At 59.5% G+C, this 19,556-nt stretch overlaps 1 protein-coding gene across 1 annotated transcript; it reads left to right on the top strand.

The window, feature by feature from the left end:
- Positions 1 to 10,187: 10,187 nt before the first annotated feature.
- On the top strand, positions 10,188 to 17,822 carry MRPL23 (mitochondrial ribosomal protein L23; the record flags this gene model as incomplete). The annotated part of the gene is made up of 5 exons (XM_080710579.1): positions 10,188 to 10,204; positions 12,407 to 12,529; positions 13,310 to 13,392; positions 14,628 to 14,701; positions 17,627 to 17,822. 5 exons carry the CDS (start codon positions 10,188 to 10,190, stop codon positions 17,789 to 17,791), a joined length of 462 nt encoding a protein of 153 aa, XP_080566705.1. The 3' UTR covers positions 17,792 to 17,822.
- Positions 17,823 to 19,556: the final 1,734 nt, after the last annotated feature.

The following is a 19,556-nucleotide window of genomic DNA, read 5'->3' as shown; positions in this document are numbered from 1 at the left end:
CCCACCACGCCCGGCTGCAACTGTATTTTTAGTCATAGAAAACTAAAAGCAGCCTTAATGTCTACCCAAGAAGGTACTGGTAAATAGATGGAGTTTTGTTTTGTTTTGCGTGCTATGGCAGGGAGAATCAACATCCTCCCCACTCAGGGTCTCACAATGGCCGCGCGGGCTGCCAGAAGTCAGCCCAGGAACCACCTGTGCGAGCCCATGGACGCCACTCGCAAAGGTGCCAAGCGCCCAGCCATGCTCGCTGGGCGGGGGCCCGGCCGGCCGAGAGGTCGCGGACCGGTCCTTCCTCTCCTGATGGTGGTTTCGCGGTGGCCACGTCTGTCAAGACTGAGCCTTAGCCGGGCGCGGTGGGCACGCTGTCATCCCCGCGCTTGGGAGGCGGAGACGGGAGGATCGCGCGGGTTCGGAGCCAGCCGCGCTGGCTTAGGAGACCCTGTTTCCAAATAAAAATATAAAATAGGTCTGGGAGGGTAGCCCGGAGGTAGAAGGGCTGCCAGGAACCCCAGGACCACCAAACAAACAAACAAACAAAAAGACTGAGCCCACTGCCCCCTTTAAATGTATGCCTGTCAATTTGACTTCAAAAAAGCCCTGTTTGCCGGGCGCGGTGGGCACGCTTGTCATCCCAGCCTTGGGGAGGCCGAGACAGGAGGGTCGTGGTTCGCGGCCAGCCTCAGCTACTTAGCGAGGCCCTCTGCAATTCAGTGAGACCCTGTTTCAAAATGAAGAATGAAAAATAGGGCTGGTGGCATAGCTCGGAGGTAGAATGCCCCTGCGTTCCATCCCCAGTGGCAAAAATATAAAATAAAATGAAATAAAATATCAGGGCTGGGGATGTAGCTGGGAGGTAGAATGCCTCTGGGTTCCAGCCCCAGTAATGGGGGGAAAAAAATTTAGTTCTCGAAACTAAAAAGGCACATAGCAGCCGCGAGGGAGGGGGGATGTTTTGAATTCTGTATCTGGAAATGCAGGAGGCAAACATGGCCACTCCAATGAGTCTGCAGGGCCTTTTAACAAAGCACACCACCGCGGCTTCATAACAAGCTCTGTCGTACGTCCTGGAGGCTGGAGTCCGGAACCGACGTGTCGCGGGCGGCTCCTCCTGGGACCCTCTCCTTGGCTTCAGACGCTGTCGCTCCGGGCCCCACGGCTGACCCTGCGTGTCTCATCTGACCTCCTCTTCTCCCTTCACCCCCTGTGGCAGCCCGGGCTCTCCCAGACCCCAGCTCCCCCCCCCCCACGCCTCCTGGGAACTTCATCCCCTCACCAAGACCCCACCTCCAGTTGTTTTGTTTTGTTTTGTTTTTGCGGTGCTGGGGCTGGATACTACCTCTGAGCTACACCCTCAGCCCTATGTTTTAGTCTTGTTAATTTGGGGGGTATTTTTATTTGTTTGGTTGGTTTTTTGTTTGTTTGTTTGTTTGGTTGGTTTTTGGTGGTACTGGGGGTGGAACCCAGAGGCTTTCTACTTCCGGGCTCTACTCCCAAACCCATTTTCTATTTTATTTGGGAACAGGGTCTCACTAAGTTGCCGAGAGCCTCACTAAGTAGCTGAGGCTGGCTTCGAACCCGTGCGATCCTCCTGTCTCAGCCTCCCAAATGCTGGGATTACAAGTGTGCGCCACCACGTCTGGCTCCCAGCCCTATTTTTTTTTTTTTTTTTTTTTTTTTTTTTTTTTGGTGGTACTGGAGGTGGAACCCAGAGGCTTTCTACCTCCGGGCTACACTCCCAGACCTATTTTATACTTTATTTGGAAACAGGGTCTCACTAAGTTGCCGAGAGCCTCACTAAGTAGCTGAGGCTGGCTTCAAACCCGTGCGATCCTCCGATCTCAGCCTCCCAAGCGCGGGGATTACAAGCGTGCCCACCACGCCCGGCAGTCTTGTTATTTTTTGAAACAGGGTCTCACTGAGTTGCGAAGGGCCTCGCGAGGCAGCCGAGGCTGTCCGCGAACTGTGATCCTCCAGGGTCGGCCTCCTAGGTAATGGATGGGATTACAGGCATGCACCGCCATGCCCAGCACCCCGCCTCCAAATACATGCACACTCTGAGGTGCGAGCGAGTCAGGACTTCAACATGTAAATATGAGGGGGGCGGCGAAATTCAGCCCAGAGGGAATATAAGAAGAGAAGTTGCAGAAATCAGAAATACAAACTAAGCCGGGCGTGGTGGCGCACGCTTGTAATCCCCGCGCTTGGGAGGCTGAGACGGGAGGATCGCGCGGGTTCGAAGCCAGCCTCGGCTACTTAGTGAGGCCCTCGGCAACCTAGTGAGACCCTGTTTCAAAGGAAAACTTTTAACAGGGCTAAGGTGTAGTTTGAAGGTAGAAGGCTTCTGGGTTCAATCTCCAGTATTGGGGCTGGTGGTGGGTGGGGACAGAGAGAGACACACACACACACAGGCAGACAGACAGACAGACAGACCAAATAAATAGAAGAGCGAATAAGGGGCACGGAGCTTTATAGCTGGCTTCCCGGGTCTAGTGAGAGAGACAACGGGGGCCCCAGAGGTGCTGGGGAGGCTGGGGAGACCCCGCCTGCGGCCCTCACCTGTGCCCCGGGATCCCAGACTCACCTGGCATTACCCAGAGCCTTCGAAGCAGAAGGGAGGCTCCTCCTCAGCTTCCTCCTCCCTCCTTCCCAGCTCTGGGGCGCCGGGCTCCAGTTAGAGCCCTCTCCTTCCTTAGTCAGGTGTCAGGTTCTAAGGAGGGTGTGGCAGAGGGAAGGTGGCCCTTGACCATGGGCTGGGCTGCCTCAGGGCCTTTGCACAGATAGCGCCCTCCCCAGCACATCTGCAATATTCTCATCTCCCCAGACTACTCAGACCCCTTTCATGTTATTTTAGTGTGTGTGTGTGTGTGTGTGTGTGTGTGTGTGTTCCTGAAGATTGAACCCAGGCACTTTCCGCCTCTGAGCTATACCCCAGCCCTTTTTTCTTTTTAAACAGGGTCTCACTAAGTTCCTGAGGGCCTCGGTGAGTTGCCGAGGCCGTCCTCGAACCTGCGGTCCTCCTGACTCAGCCTCCCAAGTACATCTGACATGGCAGCCCCGCCAACGCCCCTTTCACCCCTTCCTTTCCCTCTTTCCAAGCGTGGGTCTCTAAGACCATCCACGTCCCCGGCCTTTGCGTGGATCTGTCTTCCTCGCACACCTGCTTCCTTGATCCGAGGATTGACTGCTTTCCTTCTTTCCGTATCGGGGGTGGGACGCAGACCTCGCGCCCGCCTGCGCAATGCCAGACAGTGCTCTAGCACCGAGCCGCCTCCCCACCTCTACAGTTCTTCATCCCAGTCATCTGTTAGTGATTCTGGGAATCGGACCCAGGGGCATCCTAGCTCTGAGATACACCCCCGGCCCTATTTTATTTTTTATTTTGAAACGGGGTCTCACTAAATTGTGGAGGCTGGCTGCTAACCTGTGATCCTCTTATCTCAGCCTCCCAAGTACTGGGATTACAGGTGTGTGCCGTCAAGGCTTTATTATTTTTTTTAATTTGAGACAGGGTTAAAAAAAAAAAGTGATCCTTCTGCCTCGACCTCCCCCACAGCCAAGCATAAAACTCTGAAATACTACGCTTAACCCCCCTCCTTCTGTGTAGAAGCTGGTCCTCGTGAAGTCCTCTGACCTGCCTGGAAGGTCGCAGCACCCCACTCTAGAAAGGGCCTGCCCACACCAGGAGGAGGGCACGCACCCCAGGTGTGGACGGAGGCCTCGGGGGCCCCTCGCTGCACCGCACGAGGCCACACCTGTGGGGAGCCATTAAGGCCTTCCCCTGGATCGGTGTCTCTGTCTCAGCTGACTGTCCTTCGCCCAGAGTCAGCAAGGTCTGGGGTTATGGAAAGTTCAAAGAGGTCAGAGAGGATCAGGTGGTGCTGACGCGAGGGTGCTGATAGGCCTATCTGTGATGTGTGTGTTTTGGATTGGTCTGTATTGTATTCTGGTGGTGGTAGCAGAGAATGTTGATTGACCTGTAGCTGTGTATAAATACCTCTGGAAAAACAAACCCAGGGTCGGCGCAATAAAGACGAGATTGACCCAGAAGCTGCGTTGGCCAGGAGCGTCGGCGCCATAGAGAATACTGACCCAGGCGTAGTCGATGACCTGTAGGAAATATTGACCCACGAACAGGGGTCGCAAAAGAAACTAAACTGGCAAATGAAGAAAGAAACTGAGATAGAAAATAAAGAAAGAAATTAAGACAGAAATGAAGGCGCCTAACGTGTAAATAGTAATAAACGATAGGTCAGAAGATTAGTTCCTAACGTAAGAGTTGTAAAAATCCAATGGGTCAAAAAATATACCATGGGTCAAAAAATAAGTTTTTTGTTTTTTGCATATATGTTAGAAGGCCTGCTCTGTGTTAAGCTTCCTAAGGCAGAATCTGCTGCTCAGAACCATAGAGATGACTTGTTTTCTTATTTCACCACTTCAAGCAGCGATAAATCGGGCTGCAAGAAACGGAGAAGACAGTAGGGGATTCAGAGTTTTCCCTGATACTGAAGACCCTGACGGTTAAGGAAGCGTTATTAGATTTCTTAAAAGCCGACAAAACTGGGTCAAGGAGGTGTTATTAATTTCTTGAATGCTTTGAAAATAAATAAAAAGGGGGAGTTACATCCCCGCTCGCCGCAGGACTCTTTAAATCATGCTCTTTTTATTCTTAATTTCTCGAATGCTGACAAAACCGGCCGCACAGCAGCAGATAGATACTGGCATCCATCCTCCGAAAACAATTTTGCTCTAGTAAAATGGAAAGCCCCTTGCACAGGAATTTGGAAAGGTCCCGACCCCGTACTAACACGGGGACGAGGGCATGCGTGTGTTTTCTCACGGGATGAAGATAACGCACGGTGGATACCTGAGCGACTCGTGCGACATACGGATCAAGCAAGAATGGAAGACTCTCGGATGGATGCTGACGACTGAACAGGCTTACGTCCCGCATCCTCCCATACTCCACGCAGCTGTGTAGGAGCAGCGGGAGACCGCCGTCTTCAGTAACAACTCGCGGCTGCTGGGACGTCTTGCTTTGAATTTTACACCCATTGAGGAAACTTTTGGCTAAGCTGGACAAAGAACTGGTAAAAATGTCGGGAGGATGGGATGTCTGCAGTCGACACCCATGGTATTGCAGACAAGTACAGAGACTGATATTTTGGACAGAGAATTGATAGTACAAAGACTGGTAGTATTATTTTGGACAAAGAATCGGTACTTTTGATTATTTTGGACAAAGACTGATAAGTAATTGTGCTATTGAAGGTTTGGTCTCGTGGGGCCCTGGTTACCCAGGGAAAGGAGATAAAAATGTTAGCCCACTAATAACTTGTTTACTCTGTAACACTGATTCAACAGGTAAAAATCATAGTGTTAATTGGAGAAAATGTCTTACTGAAATGCCTGTCTTACTAATATTCCCAATACCTTGTTTGTTAGAGACTCGGGACAGAGCGTGGTCTCGGGACAAAGTGAGAACAGTTTTTCAGCAGAAGTGCACAATTTACCTTTGAAGGGTACCCCCATTTAAGAGCTGGTAGTCAATGGCGGGTAAGATTTCCTTGGGACAAGGAAACCTAAGACAGGATATACAGCTTAGCTCTGTATTATCCAAAGACGGGTAATCCTTGATACCTGAAGGAAACAACCTAAGACAGACACAGTCTTCTTTGAATATAGTAAAAAAGGGGGAATTGTTGGGAGCCATTAAGGCCTTCCCCTGGATCGGTGTCTCTGTCTCAGCTGACTGTCCATCGCCCAGAGTCAGCAAGGTTTGGGGTTATGGAAAGTTCAAAGAGGTCTGCGAGAGGATCAGGTGGTGATGACGAGGGTGCTGATAGGCCTATCTGTAATGTGTGTTTTGTATTGGTCTGTATTGTATTCTGGTGGTGGTAGCAGAGAATGTTGATTGACCTAGCTGTGTATAAATACCTCTGGAAAAACAAACCCAGCGTCGGCGCAATAAAGACGAGATTGACCCAGAAGCTGCGTTGGCCAGGAGCGTCGGCGCCATAGTGAATACTGACCCAGGCGTAGTCGATGACCCGTAGGAAATACTGACCCACGAACCGGGGTCGGCCAGCAGAGACAGTAGGCTGGCGGCTCCCCCGCGTTAGAATTTAAAATTCTCTATCCTCCCGCCTCACTTCAGAACCATACCCTTGCCGGCTGGCTCCGGCACACACACCCCTGGGCCCAGGCACACGCCCGCACACCGGCCTGGCTTTCCCATGGAAGTCTGGGCACCCAAGCGGCCGGCCGGTTTCCCCTGGGTCCTCCGGCCTTTATTCCCGACGGCTCCGGGTCAAGTAGAACCGTGATTAAGTACCCCGCCCCGTCCTCTGCTAGCCCGTCTCTGGTTCCAGGCCTGACCCTGCGAGCCGAGGAAACATCTTTCTGCCTTGAGAATCTCCAGGACAGAGCACTGAGCCATGGACAGGCTTCCTCAGGAGAGCCAGGAACAAGTAAAGGGAGCCTGCGGGCCAGCTCCAGAGTGAGACAGACGCCTTTGGGGCTCATGGCTCCCCTCTGCCGGGAGACCCTCGGGGTGCACAGGAGGTGCCTGAGGGTGGCGTCAGTGTGGCGGTCACGGGATGCTCGCGGGGGCCTGGCTGTCTCCCTGGTCTGATGCTCTCAGGGGTGTGGCGGGCTCCTCGGGGGCCCCTGAAACCACTACTCGGTCACCTCCCGCGGTGAAGCAGCCACCCACACGCTCCGCTCTCATCAACCAAACCTGGAAGCGGCATACATGCCTCAGCAGGGTAAACTGAGGCAAAGCAGACGATGGAATATTATTCAGTCCCCAAAAGGAAGCCAAGCAGAGACCTGGAGGGAGTGGGGAGAGGCCAGTCAGGAGCCGAGGCCACGACTTCTCAAGGAAACAGACTACGAGGAGGTCGAAGGGCGGAGGCCAGCGCTCAGGGGGGCTTTAGGGCGCTGAGGCCTGCGGGCCCACGCTGGCACGGGGGTGCGCGACTCAGGCCGGAGGGAGCCCTCTGACAACTCTAGACCTCAGTCGACAGGTACCAGGACTGTTCCGGAAACTGTAAGAAACTCCAAACACGCAGGAAGGTGTTACTGGAATCTCCCGATGGGGCTGGTCCATGGGAACTATTTTCTGTGCAATTATTCTGTAACCTAAAAATAGTTCTAAAACTGAGAGGTTTATGCATTTTGTTTGTTTGTTTTTGTGGTGCTGGGGGCCCCAAACCCTATTTTTTAACTCTTTATTGTGAAACAGGGTCTCAGGTAGTTGCAGCGGGGCCTCTTAGCTGAGGCTGGCTGCAAATCTGCGATCCTCCTGTCTCAGCCTCCCAAGTACTGGGATTATAAGCATGCACCACCATGCCCAGCTAAAAGATTTTATTTATTTATTTATTTATTTATTTATTTATTTATTTTTGCGTACTGGGGATGGAACCCAGGGGCATTCTACCTTGAGCTCCAACCCCAGCCCTATTTTTCCTTCCTTGTTTTGAAACAGGGTCTCACTGAGTTGCAAAGGGCCTCACTAAGTAGCTGAGGCTGTCCGTGAACCGCGATCCTCCTGTTTCAGCCTCCCGGATGCTGGGATGACAAGCGTGAGCCACCACGCCCGGCTCTTTTTTTTTTTTTTTTTAAGAGAAAAATTACAATCCAGGCGTGATGGCAAACACTTGTAATCCCAGTAGTTGGGAGGCTGAGACAGGAGGATCGCAGCTTCGCAGCCAGCCTCAGCTACTTAGTGAAGCCCTCCCTAACTTAGTGAGACCTGGTTTCAAAATAAAAAATAGGGCTAGGGGTGTAGCTCAGAGGTAGAATGTCCCTGGGTTCCATCCCCAGTACTGCAAAAAGTAAAAATAAATAAGAAAACAATTATAAGCCATGGAAAGGAGCCTCAGATTGAGCCTGGGGAGGCTGCGTTTTACCTGGCAACCTCAGCCTCTGGCCCCAGGAAAGGGGCCGAAAAGCAGAGCGATTTGTTTTTAATGGCAGGTGGGAAGGAGGAAGGTATCTCAAAGCTGCTGACTACACTGGGGTGAGCCAGCTCTGTGCTCAGAAATTCCAAGCTTTGAGGGAGGCTCCATTTGGCAGAGAGATGGGGGCCAGCGTATAGCGAGGGTCAGCTGGTGCAAGCGATGGGACCAGGCCCTGCAGAGCCCAGCCCCGCCTGCAGCCGCCTTCCCCGCCCGCCCGCCCGCCCGTAAGAACAACTTTGTTTTTGGTACTGGAGACTGAACCCGGGGACTTTCAGCTACACTCCCAGCCCCATTTTATTTTATTTTAATTTTTTTTGCAGAATTGGGGATGGGACACAGGGGCATTCTACTTCCGAGCTACAATCCCAGCCCTATTTCTTATTCATTTTGAAACAGGGTCTCAGGGAGTTGCAAGGGGCCTCACTAAGTAGCTGAGGCTGGCCACAAACCGCGATCCTCCTGTCTCAGCCTCCCGAATGCTGGGATCACATGCCCGGCTTCAGTTCCAGCTCCCTTTATCAATGTACATATATGTATTATTTTGTTTTATTTTTAAACGGGGTCTCACTGAGTTGCTGAGGGCTTCGTTAAATTGCCGAGGCTGGCCTCAAAACCTTCATCCTCCGGTCTCAGCCCTTCAAGTACCGGGATTATCAGTGGGCGGCACCAAGCCCCGAGGTCCAACTTCAAGGTCCAACTTCGAACCCAACTCTCTCCGGGAAGCCAACAGAACCAGAGGTTTGTGGGAAGAAAGTCAAAAGAGCCCTGGTGGGGGCCACATTCTCCAGGCCCCTCGGCAGGCAGCGCTGCCTGACCACTGCAGCAGAGGCCTGTGCAGCCACCAGCCTCCTGGGCCCTTGTTACCCAGCCCCTCCTCCCCTAGCCCCCCTCTCAGCAGGGATCCTGCCCCCTGGACAGTCCATCACACAGGGCCTGGACATCCGCTCTCCCGCCCTCTCCCTCTGCTGCCCCTCCAGGCACAGCCCCCGCCCACCCGCCAGTCCTTCCCCCTAGGTGAGCCCACTCAGTATTTGCAGACTAGAGGCCAGGGGCCCTCGGCCCTGGGGCACAGCCCTCCTCTGACCTCTGCTGCGCCCCTGCTCGCAATGCCCACCAGGCCGGACCTGGAGACCTGGTGCCCCCTTGCCCCTCAGCAGCCAGGGCCGTCCCTCCTTCCCCGGGGGCCTGCAGCTGGCATGACAACCCACCCAGGGCGCCCATCTCTGAAGGTTCTAGGGCACCCTGGGGTGCGGAGGGGGCAAACCAGCTTGGGGAGGGCAGGCGGGGAGGGGGCAAGGGGTCTAGTCTGGAGGGGTGGGCTGGCGGAAAGGCCTGGAGTGGCTGGGGCCTCTTGGAGGAGGCGCGGCTGGGGCGCTGGGGACGGAGGAGAGAGGGCGCTGGCTAGAGCGGGCTGGCCAGACGTGGGGGCTGGGAGGAGGAAAGGAAGGACGGCGGGAGGGGAAGGGGCCTCCTCCCCGGGTGGAGGGGGCTCGGGACCCCAGGCCCGCAGGCAGGCCGGGAGGCGGTGGGGCCCTGGCTGCGACCTTGTGGCTGAGCCCCAGAAGGGGCAGAGACGCGCGGGAGGGAGCAGCTGCGGGCTCTCCCGCAGGAGGGGGCGAGGGGCGAGGGGGCGAGGGGCGTCCAGGCCTGCAGGAGGCTGAGGGGCGCGGGGGTGCTGAAGGGGGGCGGAGCTGGGCAGGGACCGGGTGGGGCGGGTGAGCCCCGTAGATGGGTGGGTGCGAGCGGGGTGCGGCAAGGGAGGGGTTCCTGAGCCACCGTGCGGGGTAGGAGTGCGGGGCATGCGGGGCGCCACGCGGGGGTGGGCGGTAACGGAGGGCAGCGGGCCGCAAGGATGGGGGTGCGTGGGCTTGGGGCGTGGAGGGTGCGCGCTGCGGGATGGTTGGGGGCGCCGCGGGGGCGTGCGGGGCGGGGCGCGTGCGGTGGGCGGGGGCGGGGCTCCGGGGCGCGTGCGGGGAGGGGCGGGGCTCCGGGGCGGGGCGGGAGGGGCGGGGCTCCGCGGCGGGGCGGGGCGCGTGCGGGGCGCGTGCGGTGGGAGGGGCGGGGCTCCGCGGCGGGAGGGGCGGGGCTCCGCGGCGGGGCGGGGCGCGTGCGGGGCGCGTGCGGGGCGGGGCCGCGCGGCCTCCGGAAGCGAGGGGGCGCTGTGCCAGCGCGGGCGCCGTGCGGGGCGGGCGTCGCTCCTTCCTGCCGGCGGGCGCGCTCGCCATGGCGCGGAACGTGCTGTGAGTAGGGCGCCCGCAGGGCCCGGGCGGGGCGGGCCCGTTGCGGGGGCCCCCGGCCCTCCCGCGCTGCCCCGCAGGTGCCCCGGGCCCCGGTCGCTCGCCCGAGTCCGAGCAGAACACACGCACGCCCCTGGTGTGGGCCCAGCGGCTCGGGGAACAGTGACACGAGTGCGGGGTGCGCAGTGGGGCAGCGCTGGACACCCCGTGCTCGGGCAGGGGACCTCAGGGTCCCACTTCCGTAGACGCGGGACGGGCCGGGGCCAGGACCCGGGGCCTCTGCCCGGGCTGGGTGCCCAGGGTGGAGGACAGGCGGGACAGGGCCTGGCCTGCCACGTCCGCCCGGGCTTTGGAGGGAGTGAAGGGACTTGCTTATGATGGGGTGTGGGACAGGGTGGGAGCGCAGATGAGTCACCCGCCGGCCGAGGGGGGGCAGGGCGGCGGCGGGAGCCAAGCCCCGGGCTGTGGGCTGGGAGGGGTGAAAGTCCTCGTTTGAGGTGCTCCTGGCATATTGGGGGAGCAGTAGGAGGCGATCAGGCCGGTCCCTCATTTGGGCCCCCCCCAGGAGGCCTCAGGGTGACCTGGGGCTCCCTTGCACCCCGGGACCCTGGAGGAGGGTGTGGGCAGTGGAGTCGTTCCAGAGTGGAGGCCCAGGCCGGGGCCTGGCAGGCAGCTGGGGTGGAGAGTGTGGGCCGTTCAGCTCAGGCCACACAGGCTGGGCCTGGTCAGAAGGCCAGCCGCTGTCCCTCCAGAGCCCTAGTCCAGTGTTGTCCCCCAGCCCCTGAGGCACGCAGGCTGGACGTGGTGAGCCACCGTACCAGCTCTTCCACCTTCAAGGGCTGCAGCTCCAGGCTTGTCTCCCCCCCACGGTGCTGCAGCTGGACCCCATGGGGCATACGTGGGCCCCTTGGGCAGCCCCAGTTGGCTTGGACCTGTGGGTAAACCAAGTCAGGCCCCTTGCACCCGGTACCCTGCCCCCCAAAGAGCCTCCTTTTAGGGCCAGCCCTGTGCCCACCTTGCTGCCCTGCCCAGGAGGCTCTGCTGAGGCTCGGTCAGCGGGTGACACTGTTAGCCGCAGTTGGGAACACAGTTTGCTGCTGGTGCCTGCCCCCCCGAGAGCCCTCCCACCCTGGCTCCCAGCAGACTGCCCAGTGTCCCCTAAACCCCCAGGTGTCTGTGTCTCAGTCCTGAGGTTCAGGGCCCAGTCCTGTGGCCTCCTGCTTTCAAACCTGCAGGAGCAACCTGCCCAGCTCCTTGGCGCTCCCTAGAGCTGTGGGGCCCAGGGCCAGCGCCCCCCCAGAAGCTGGGTCAGTGGCGTCGCCTCCCCCAAGGTAGTGCAGGTACCCAGAGATAAAGGCCCACGTGGAGTACCTCAGGTTGATCAGGGCTGTGGGTGAGAACCCAGATGCCCCATAGCCCACTCTCTACCTAGGCCCAGTGGACCCTGGCCTGAGGCCTACAGGCCTGCCTAGTGGGCTCTATTCCTGTATCCCCAGCCGGACAGTTAATGGCAAGGAGGCTGAGTGGAGCCTGTGGTCCTGAGAAGTAGCCACTACCCGAACCCCTCGCCGCTCCTGCCCACTCTGGGGACCTGGGGGGAGGCGGTGCAAATGAGCCGAGCAGTTTGCTGAGAGACCCATGCTCGGCAGCCCAGCCTCGCCCTGGCTTCTTGAGGGCAGGGGCCTGCCCTGGGCAAAGTGGGGCGGCTCTTCCCTCCTGTCTCTGCCTGCCCCCCTCGCCTGGCAGGCTGGCCAGCGGCTCCCTGGCAGAGCAGGGCAGGGGATGGCACCTTCAAGCTGAATCCCATGGCCAGTCTGATTGTGAGGGGCTCTCTACTAGCCGCTTCTTTTTTAACCGTTGTTCTTTTGGGGGTGCTGGGGTTGAACTCAGCCTCATGCGTGCTAGGCAAGCGCTCCGCCACTCAACTTCATTCCCAGCCCTCAATACTGATTCCTGTTCCTCTGGCTGTCCTGTGGCCCTCTCTGCGGGTCTGTAACCCCCCCCCCCAAGTCGGCTCTTTAGATGGAGAGCTGACCGCCCACACTGGGCAGACCAAGCGTGGACACAGGTTGCAGGGCCTCCTGCCAGGCTTGGTGCCCGCTCTCTTCCCCTGCCCTGCTGGAGTGCGTGGACATGTGACTCTCCTCCGGTGGCCTTGGGACCTGTGCTGCGTGTATGACACGCACCCCAATCTCTCCTGGGCAGGTACCCCCTGTATCAGCTGGGCGGCCCTCAGCTCCGCGTGTTCCGAACCAACTTCTTCATTCAGCTGGTGCGGCCGGGCACAGAGCAGCCAGAGGACACCGTGCAGTTCCGGATCCCCATGGAGTAAGCCGCAGAGGGCTTTGGTGTGGGGCACGCCCCAGCAGGGCGCTGGAGATTGGAGGTGCCTTGTTTCCTGGCTCAGCTCCTGGGGTTGGGCCCTTCCTGCCAAGGAGGGACCTCGGGGCTGCACTCCCTGTGGGCTGCGGAGTCTCAGGGAGCAGGGGCCTGCTTGGGAGGCTTCCTGGCTCGCCCTCCACCTGGGGAAGGCTTAGCTGACACGTCCTTCTCTGGGCTTTTGTTGAATCCCTGCCTCTGTCCTCTTCCCGGGAGGCTGGGCCAGGAGGGTGCTCATCTGCAGACCCGCTCAGCTCGGCTTCTAGTCCCTTCACCTCCGGGCTCAGCTACGGCTCCACGAGGCACTGTGCCCGCGGGCTGCACACAGCCCCAGCCAGAGCAGGGCATTTCTCTCAAGTGTCCAGTTCCGGCACCCTAGCTGGGGTGGGGCCAGACATGTCTGTGGATGTCGCAGGCCAGGCCTCAAAGCCAAGCTTGCCACTACGTTAAGGGAAAGAGAGGACGCGGACTTCGCCTGCTGAGTCCTGCCTGGAAGTGCGCGTTGGGCCCTGTCGCCAGCGCCCAGTGGCGGCCTCAGGCGGTCCCTTCCCTGTGTGAGTTGAGCGGGCCTGGACCGTGGGGCCCGATCTCTGACCCTCCGCGAGTCACCACCACGGGGCCCAAAGCGGGTACCTGGCCTTGGCCTAGACGCTCGGCCCCGGGCGGGTTCTGGTCTGGCTCGGTGCCTTCTAGTGTGCCCAGGCTTCCTGTTCTTTGTCCCTCACGCAGGATGACCAGAGTAGACCTCAAGAATTATCTCGAGCGCATCTACAACGTGCCCGTGGCTGCAGTGCGCACGCGGATCCAGCACGGTGAGTAACCGCCCGGCTGCCGCCCGGCACATGTGAGCTCACCACTCCCGCCCCCTCCCGCCGAGCCGCAGCCCCATGGCCACTCGGTGGCACCTCCTGCCTTGGCATGTAGGGAAACCAAGGTACAGCTGTCAGGGCTCAGCAGGGCACCTGGAGCTGGTGCCACAGTCCCCCCGCCCTCCACCCTCCTCTTGTCTGCTCCCTGCCGGGTCCCATGTCCCCTCCGGCACTCTAAATCAGCCTGCGGTGGCCGGGCAGCTGCCACGTGGCTTCAGTGCCTCCCGGGAACCCAGGCTGCCTTCTGCTCCCGCTTGCGTGTCCGTCCCCGGGGAGCAGAGCAATGGGTCGCTCGCTCTTCCTTTTTCTTTTTTTTCTTTTTTTTTTGCTGTACTGGGGATGGAACCCAGGGGCATTCGACCTCCCAGCTATACTCCCTACCTTATTTTTTATTCTTTATTTTGAAACAGCATCTCACTGAGTTGCAAAGGGCCTCACTGAGTAGTTGCAAAGATCCTCCTGACTCAGCCTCACGAATGCTGGGATTACAAGCGCGCACCACCATGCCCGGCTTTTTTTTTTTTTTTTTTTTTTTTTGGTGCTAGGGATTGAACCCAGGGGCTTCCTCCACACTACACGCCCCCAGCTCTGTTTTATTTTTTACTTTGAAACAGAGTCTTGCTAAATTGCTGAGGCTGGCCTCCAAGCTGCAGTCCTCCTGTCTCCCAAGTACTGGGATTACAGGCATGTGCCGCACGCTGGCTTCTCTTTTGTTTGTTTGTGTGGTACTGTGGGTTGAACCTAGGGGTGTTCCACCTCTGAGCCTTACCCCTCACTTCCTTTATTTTGAGTCAAGGTCTTGGTAAATTGCTGGGGCTGGCCTCACACCTGTGATCCTCCTGTCTCGGCCTCCCAAGCACTGGCATCGTAAGCCACCATGCTCAACTACAAAAAATTTTTTTTTTTTTGGTGGTATTGGGGATTGAACCCAGGGCCTCTCTACCACTAAGTAGCATGCGCAGTCCCCTTCTTTACTCTTCTAGAGCCTGTTGCTGTTTTCTCGAGGTTTTTGTCCAAACAGCCTGGTTTAAGCACAGGCTGGCAGCTCTGGCTGTTGGCTGGGGACAGAGCTGGTCAGCGCAGGTGCCTGCGCTCTCTAGAAGGAGGTTTCTGGGCTGCCAGGGCCGGGATCTGTGCTGGAGCAGGGCGCAAATCCTGCTTCCCTCCCCTGCCCACAGGCTCCAACAGGAAGAGAGACCACAGGAACGTGAGGATCAAGAAGCCAGACTACAAGGTGGCCTACGTTCAGCTGGTGAGTGGACGGCAGCCTGGGCCTCACCAACGGGCCTGAGTGTGTCCTGGGGGCTGTTGCGGGCCAGGCCTCCCCAAGAGGGGAGGTGGAAGACCACTCGCAGCCCCCGCCCCACGCACGCCCAGGGCCGTGGGCTTCGGCTCCAGCAGAACCCAGAGTGTCTGAGCATCAGAAGCTGCTGGCCCTTGGAGCCTGTCCTTGGGCAGATCCCGAACCAGGAGCAAAACCCAGTGCCTTGGGGCGTGTGCCCCTTGGAAGGGGCGGTCTGGGTCCTGTGGCTTCGGTGGTGGGCTGGCTGGCAGTGTGACTCGAGCGGGTGGTGCCACCCAGGGGCTCTGGGCTGAGACCCCCACCCACGGCTGAGCCCAGGCTCGTGGGGAGTGAGTGAGTGAGAACCCGTCCTGAGGCCCGGAGGTCTCTTCTTTGTCAGGGCAGCTGGCCCGGGCCTCAGGGTCTCCCGGCAGAGCCCCCTCCAGCCCTGAGGCCGGCTAGGACCGCGTGGCCTCTGTGGGAATCTTGCAGGGAAGGTTCCGCCCTGCAGGGCTATTAACCTGCCCCCCACTGCTGGAAGCCCGAGGGGGGTGGGGGGCTTCCTTACTTTCTTCAGTTTCTGTGTAAACAACTCCCCAAGCAAGCCCTGCACCCCCGCCGCTAGATGGCAGTAGCGCTATTAGGAAATCCCTGCCTGTTGCCAGCCGAGCCCCAGAGTCAAAGGGCAGTTTATTCAGAGACCCAGTGTGGGCACAGCTTCGCTGGAAGCAGTCACATATTTAGCCTAATATCTGCTGTGCACACAGCAGCCACCCCCGGTGGAGACGGCAGCGCGGCTGAGGAAGGTGTGTGCGCTGGGCGCCGGCGGCGGCGTCTGTCTTTGTCCTGGCTGCGGGCGACAGCCCCTGTGCGGAGCTCGCCGGGAGTCACTTTGGAGGCAGCTGTGGTTCCGGGGGCTTTTGAGCTCCCTGGAGCCCCTGGTCTTTGCCCAGCCCCGGCGCTCAGCAGTGCTCGGCGCTGGTGTCTGCAGCTGCCCCAGCACTCTTTCCTTCTGTGAAATCCGGGCAGCCAGAGGCAGGCGGGAACCTGGGGGCCCAGCGTGTGCCTCCCATCCCAGAATTGAAATTTGTAACGCCTCCCCAGCCCCCAACTCTAATAGGTCTTTGTGTAGCCTAGAAACTGGCCCAAGACAGTTGGCCCTCGTCCCCCAAAGGGACCCCAGACTCTCAAGAGGCCCGCCCCTTCCCTGTCTGCATCTGCGGAGCTGTGCTCTAGGTCCCCGCTGGGCGGGGGCTTCTAATAACAGCTCATTGTGAGGCACACACAGGGGGAGGGGGCCAACCAAGAGACGGATCAAGCGCTGGAAATTCTTGTGAGCCAGCGGTGGCCTCGGAGAGGCAGGCCCCACTCGGCCCCAGGCGGTCCCACATTTTCCCTCTGACAACCTGATAAACGTCTCTCTGGCCCCAGGTCTGGGCGGGAGCTGAGTTGAGCCCTCAGTTACCACTGAACAAAAAGAGCATTGACCATGTTTACACAGAGCCCGTTTTGAGTGAACAGCGCACACAGGCCGTGAGTGAGGGCCTCCGGCTCCAGGCAGGAACAAGCAGGGCGGGCGTGGGGCAGGCACGATCTGGCCCAGACAGTGGCGGCAGCCGGGACGCTGGGGTCAGGGCGGCCTGTCCATTCTCATCCTGACCTCTTTCTCCTCTTCCTGTCCCTTGCCAAGGAACTGCTCTGGAGAGGGAAGTCGCCTTGGAGCCGCACGCCTGGCTCCTGCGCCCTGAAGCCAGGGCTTTTCTCACCCTCTGCCTCTGCCCAAGTCAGTGTCAGGGCCGTCTTTGTGTCCGAATTTTAAAATGTCAGGTAGGGTTTCCCCCACCTCCGAAGCCAACAGAATCACCTCGAGATATTAAACACATCCCCGGCCCTGGGCAGTCAGCTCTAAGTGTAAACTGTTGGCACTTGGTATTTTAAAGAGAAGAAAGAGGGTCTGAGGCGTGTAAGACAGCGTCCGCAGGCCGGCTCCCTGCTTGCGGTCGCTGGCTTTTGTCCGGCCCCTGCGCCCGGTGCCCCTGCACCAGAGCGCACAGACCCCGCTCTCGGGGGATCTGCGTGGCTGTTTCGGATCACGCTTGGCTGCCTGCCCAAGCCCCAATTTCCTCACAAAGCGAGGGTCTGCCAGAGCCGAGGGCGCAGGGCTGCTTTTGCTTACTAAAGCCTCGCGGCTCCCGTGGGCCTTCGGTGGGCACAGGCCACCCGCTCCCCTTCCCTGGGAGCCGACGGGGCAGCAGGCTGGCACAGCCCCACAGGGCCGCCGCCCCTCCCAGGGGCCCACGGGCTCGGGGTCTGTGCTGGGACTTGGCCGTGCTGACAGGTCCCGAACTTGTTCTGAAAGATAAAAAGCCAGTCGGTTTGCAAAGACGGTCTTGGTTCAGAGGCCGCTGTGTGTGTAGGTTTGTGTGTACATCATGTGTGTGTTACTTGCCAAGCTCTGAGCTGGGAGGAGGGGCAGCCTTTAATGTGGGTGAAGGCCTTTAGGTATTTTGGATGGAAAAAGTTTCAGCGTGGCACCGGACGTCGTTTGTGTCCTGTTTTGCTGCCCCCGTTCCACCCGCTGCTGCCCCAGTGAATGGGCCTTTGCTAGGCTCCTTTTAATGAGCCCGGGACTGGTGCAGACCCCACCGTAAGGAGATAATGTGGATGAAAAGGGGCATTGTCGCTGGGTAATGGCTTCCCGCTGCTAGGTAAAACTAGAGGCCTGGCTGCCAGGGAGATGTTTATTTTCCAGGCAGGACCCTGCTCTGAGACACCCGGGCCATCGTCCTGCTGTGTGTGTGTGTGTGGACGGGGGGGTGTTCCAGGTCCGACTGGCAGGACACCAGGAAGGTGCTGCCCCGGCCCACCCAGCTGCAAGCCCGCTTCTCTCCCTAGGCACACGGGCAGACCTTCGCCTTCCCAGATCTGTTTCCAGAGAAAGAGCAGCTTCCTGAAGGAGACTCTGCAGAGGGAGGGCCCGGCAGGTTCCTGGAGGAGGAGCAGCGGAGGACAAGCTGCGACCCCCGGCGCGGCGGGGTCCCTGACTGGTTCGGCTTGTGACTGCGCGGTGGACAGGAATGGGCGCAGACCCCAGCGGCAGAGCTCTGCCTGCAGCCCAAAATAAAGTCCTGCCCCGTGGAGAAGGAACTAGACGCTTTGTACTCCTTTGCTCTGGGGTTTTGGTCTCGGCCAGTGTGCCTACAGAGGAAGCCGGGCCCTGTGGGCCAGGGATTCCCCACCTCTGGAATTTTGAGTTTCGGTAACATCTGTTGCACCTTCCCAGGGAACCCAGAGGGCTTGCGTTCCCCTTCTCTCCCGACACCCCAGCCCAGGGACTGATAAGAAAAGGGCCAGGGTCACAGACATGCCAGGGCTGCCTGGTGCCGCCGGCTAAGGTGCCCTTTGAGCAGGTCCCAGAGGCTTGAGACCTGGTCTGCTTTGGCCTTTACCTGGTGTTAATCCTTGCCCCCAAAACACACGCTCAGAGAGGACCCCCTGCCCCCCGTGATGCTGAGCATTAAGCCACATCTCCGCTCGGAGAGCCTGAATGTGCGGCCTGGTGCCCATCGAGCCTTTGTGAGAGGGAGAAGCAGCCGTCACCACCTCTAGCCAGGCCCAGGAAATGGGGGACGGGGCAGCCCAGAAGAATTCACGGAACTCAGGCACACCGCAGTATCCCCCAGGTAGGCAGCTGCCTGCTCCCAGCCCTCCCCTAAGGAGGGCCATCTCAGGCACGTGGTGGTCGTCTGCCAGGCTGCTGAGAAGCAGAAACAGGCTCCAAATCTGGCTGGGTGGGAAGGCCCAGCAGGGGCCACCGTGCCTACCTGAGTCCCAGGTTAGCCACCTGTGGGCCCAGGTGGAGGTGGAGCCAGCCACCCGTCTAGGTAGTGGGTAGCAGAGGGCAGAGATGGGAGCCAGCTGGGCCACGCGGCCAGGGGGCTGAGGCCACACGAGGGAGTAGGTGGAGGAAAGGCACCCTGGCTGCGGGCGGGTGGGACCCGGGACAGCAGAAACAGACCGATCGGGAAGACCCTGAGGTGCTGCCCTACGCCTGCATAGAGGGAGGGGCTACTGGTGGTCTCCACCTAACCTGGACCACAGGGAGCTCCAGGCAGCACGAGCGGGAGGGTGTGGGGGTGAGGGCAGGGGGTTGGGGGCTGTGGAGAGGGGTTTTCCTGCAGATATGGGGTGTGGGAGTGCAGTTGCTGTGCTCCAGAGAAGCCAGCCACCACCACGTGGCCGCAGGCCCCCACCCCACTCCAGGCCCCAGCAACCCTCCCTTGGGTCCTGGAGCCCGTTCCACAGCGCTGCTTGCCGTGGTCTGAGCAGAGCCCTGGCTGGGCCGCCAGGAGATGGAGACGGGGGGCCGGCCCCCGCACCCCCTGGCGTGGGCGGGAGGGCACCCTGGCTGGAGGTGAACGCCGGGGCAGCCTGCTCCTTCAGTGTTGATTTACGGATGGAGGTTCAGGAAGCGGGGCAGGAGGAATGGAGCCGACTGTATTTTCCTTAGAGAAATAATTCATGGGGCCCTGGCGTCCTGAGGACCCTCACTCCGGCGGGGGAGGGGGGATCCCATTCGTCATGGCTGCCCCGCACACAGGGACTGTCAACAGCCCCGCAGGGGCGCCAGGCAGCCGCCAGTCACCCTTCATTAGACCCCACTGCCGTGGCCCCACAGCCCACTCCTCTTCCGGCCTCACCCCAGCCCCCGGCCTCCCCGCACTGGCCCAGCCGGGGAAGAGGCCGGGCCCAGCAGCTGAGACCTGTCCCCGGCACCTGGTAGGGCCCGCCGGCGCCCGAGGCTGCAGCGGGCGGTGTGGAGCCG

Source organism: Muscardinus avellanarius, assembly GCF_963383645.1.
Source record: "Muscardinus avellanarius genome assembly, chromosome: 1".
Taxonomy (NCBI): domain Eukaryota; kingdom Metazoa; phylum Chordata; class Mammalia; order Rodentia; family Gliridae; genus Muscardinus; species Muscardinus avellanarius.
This window is presented reverse-complemented; position numbering and strand designations above follow the sequence as displayed.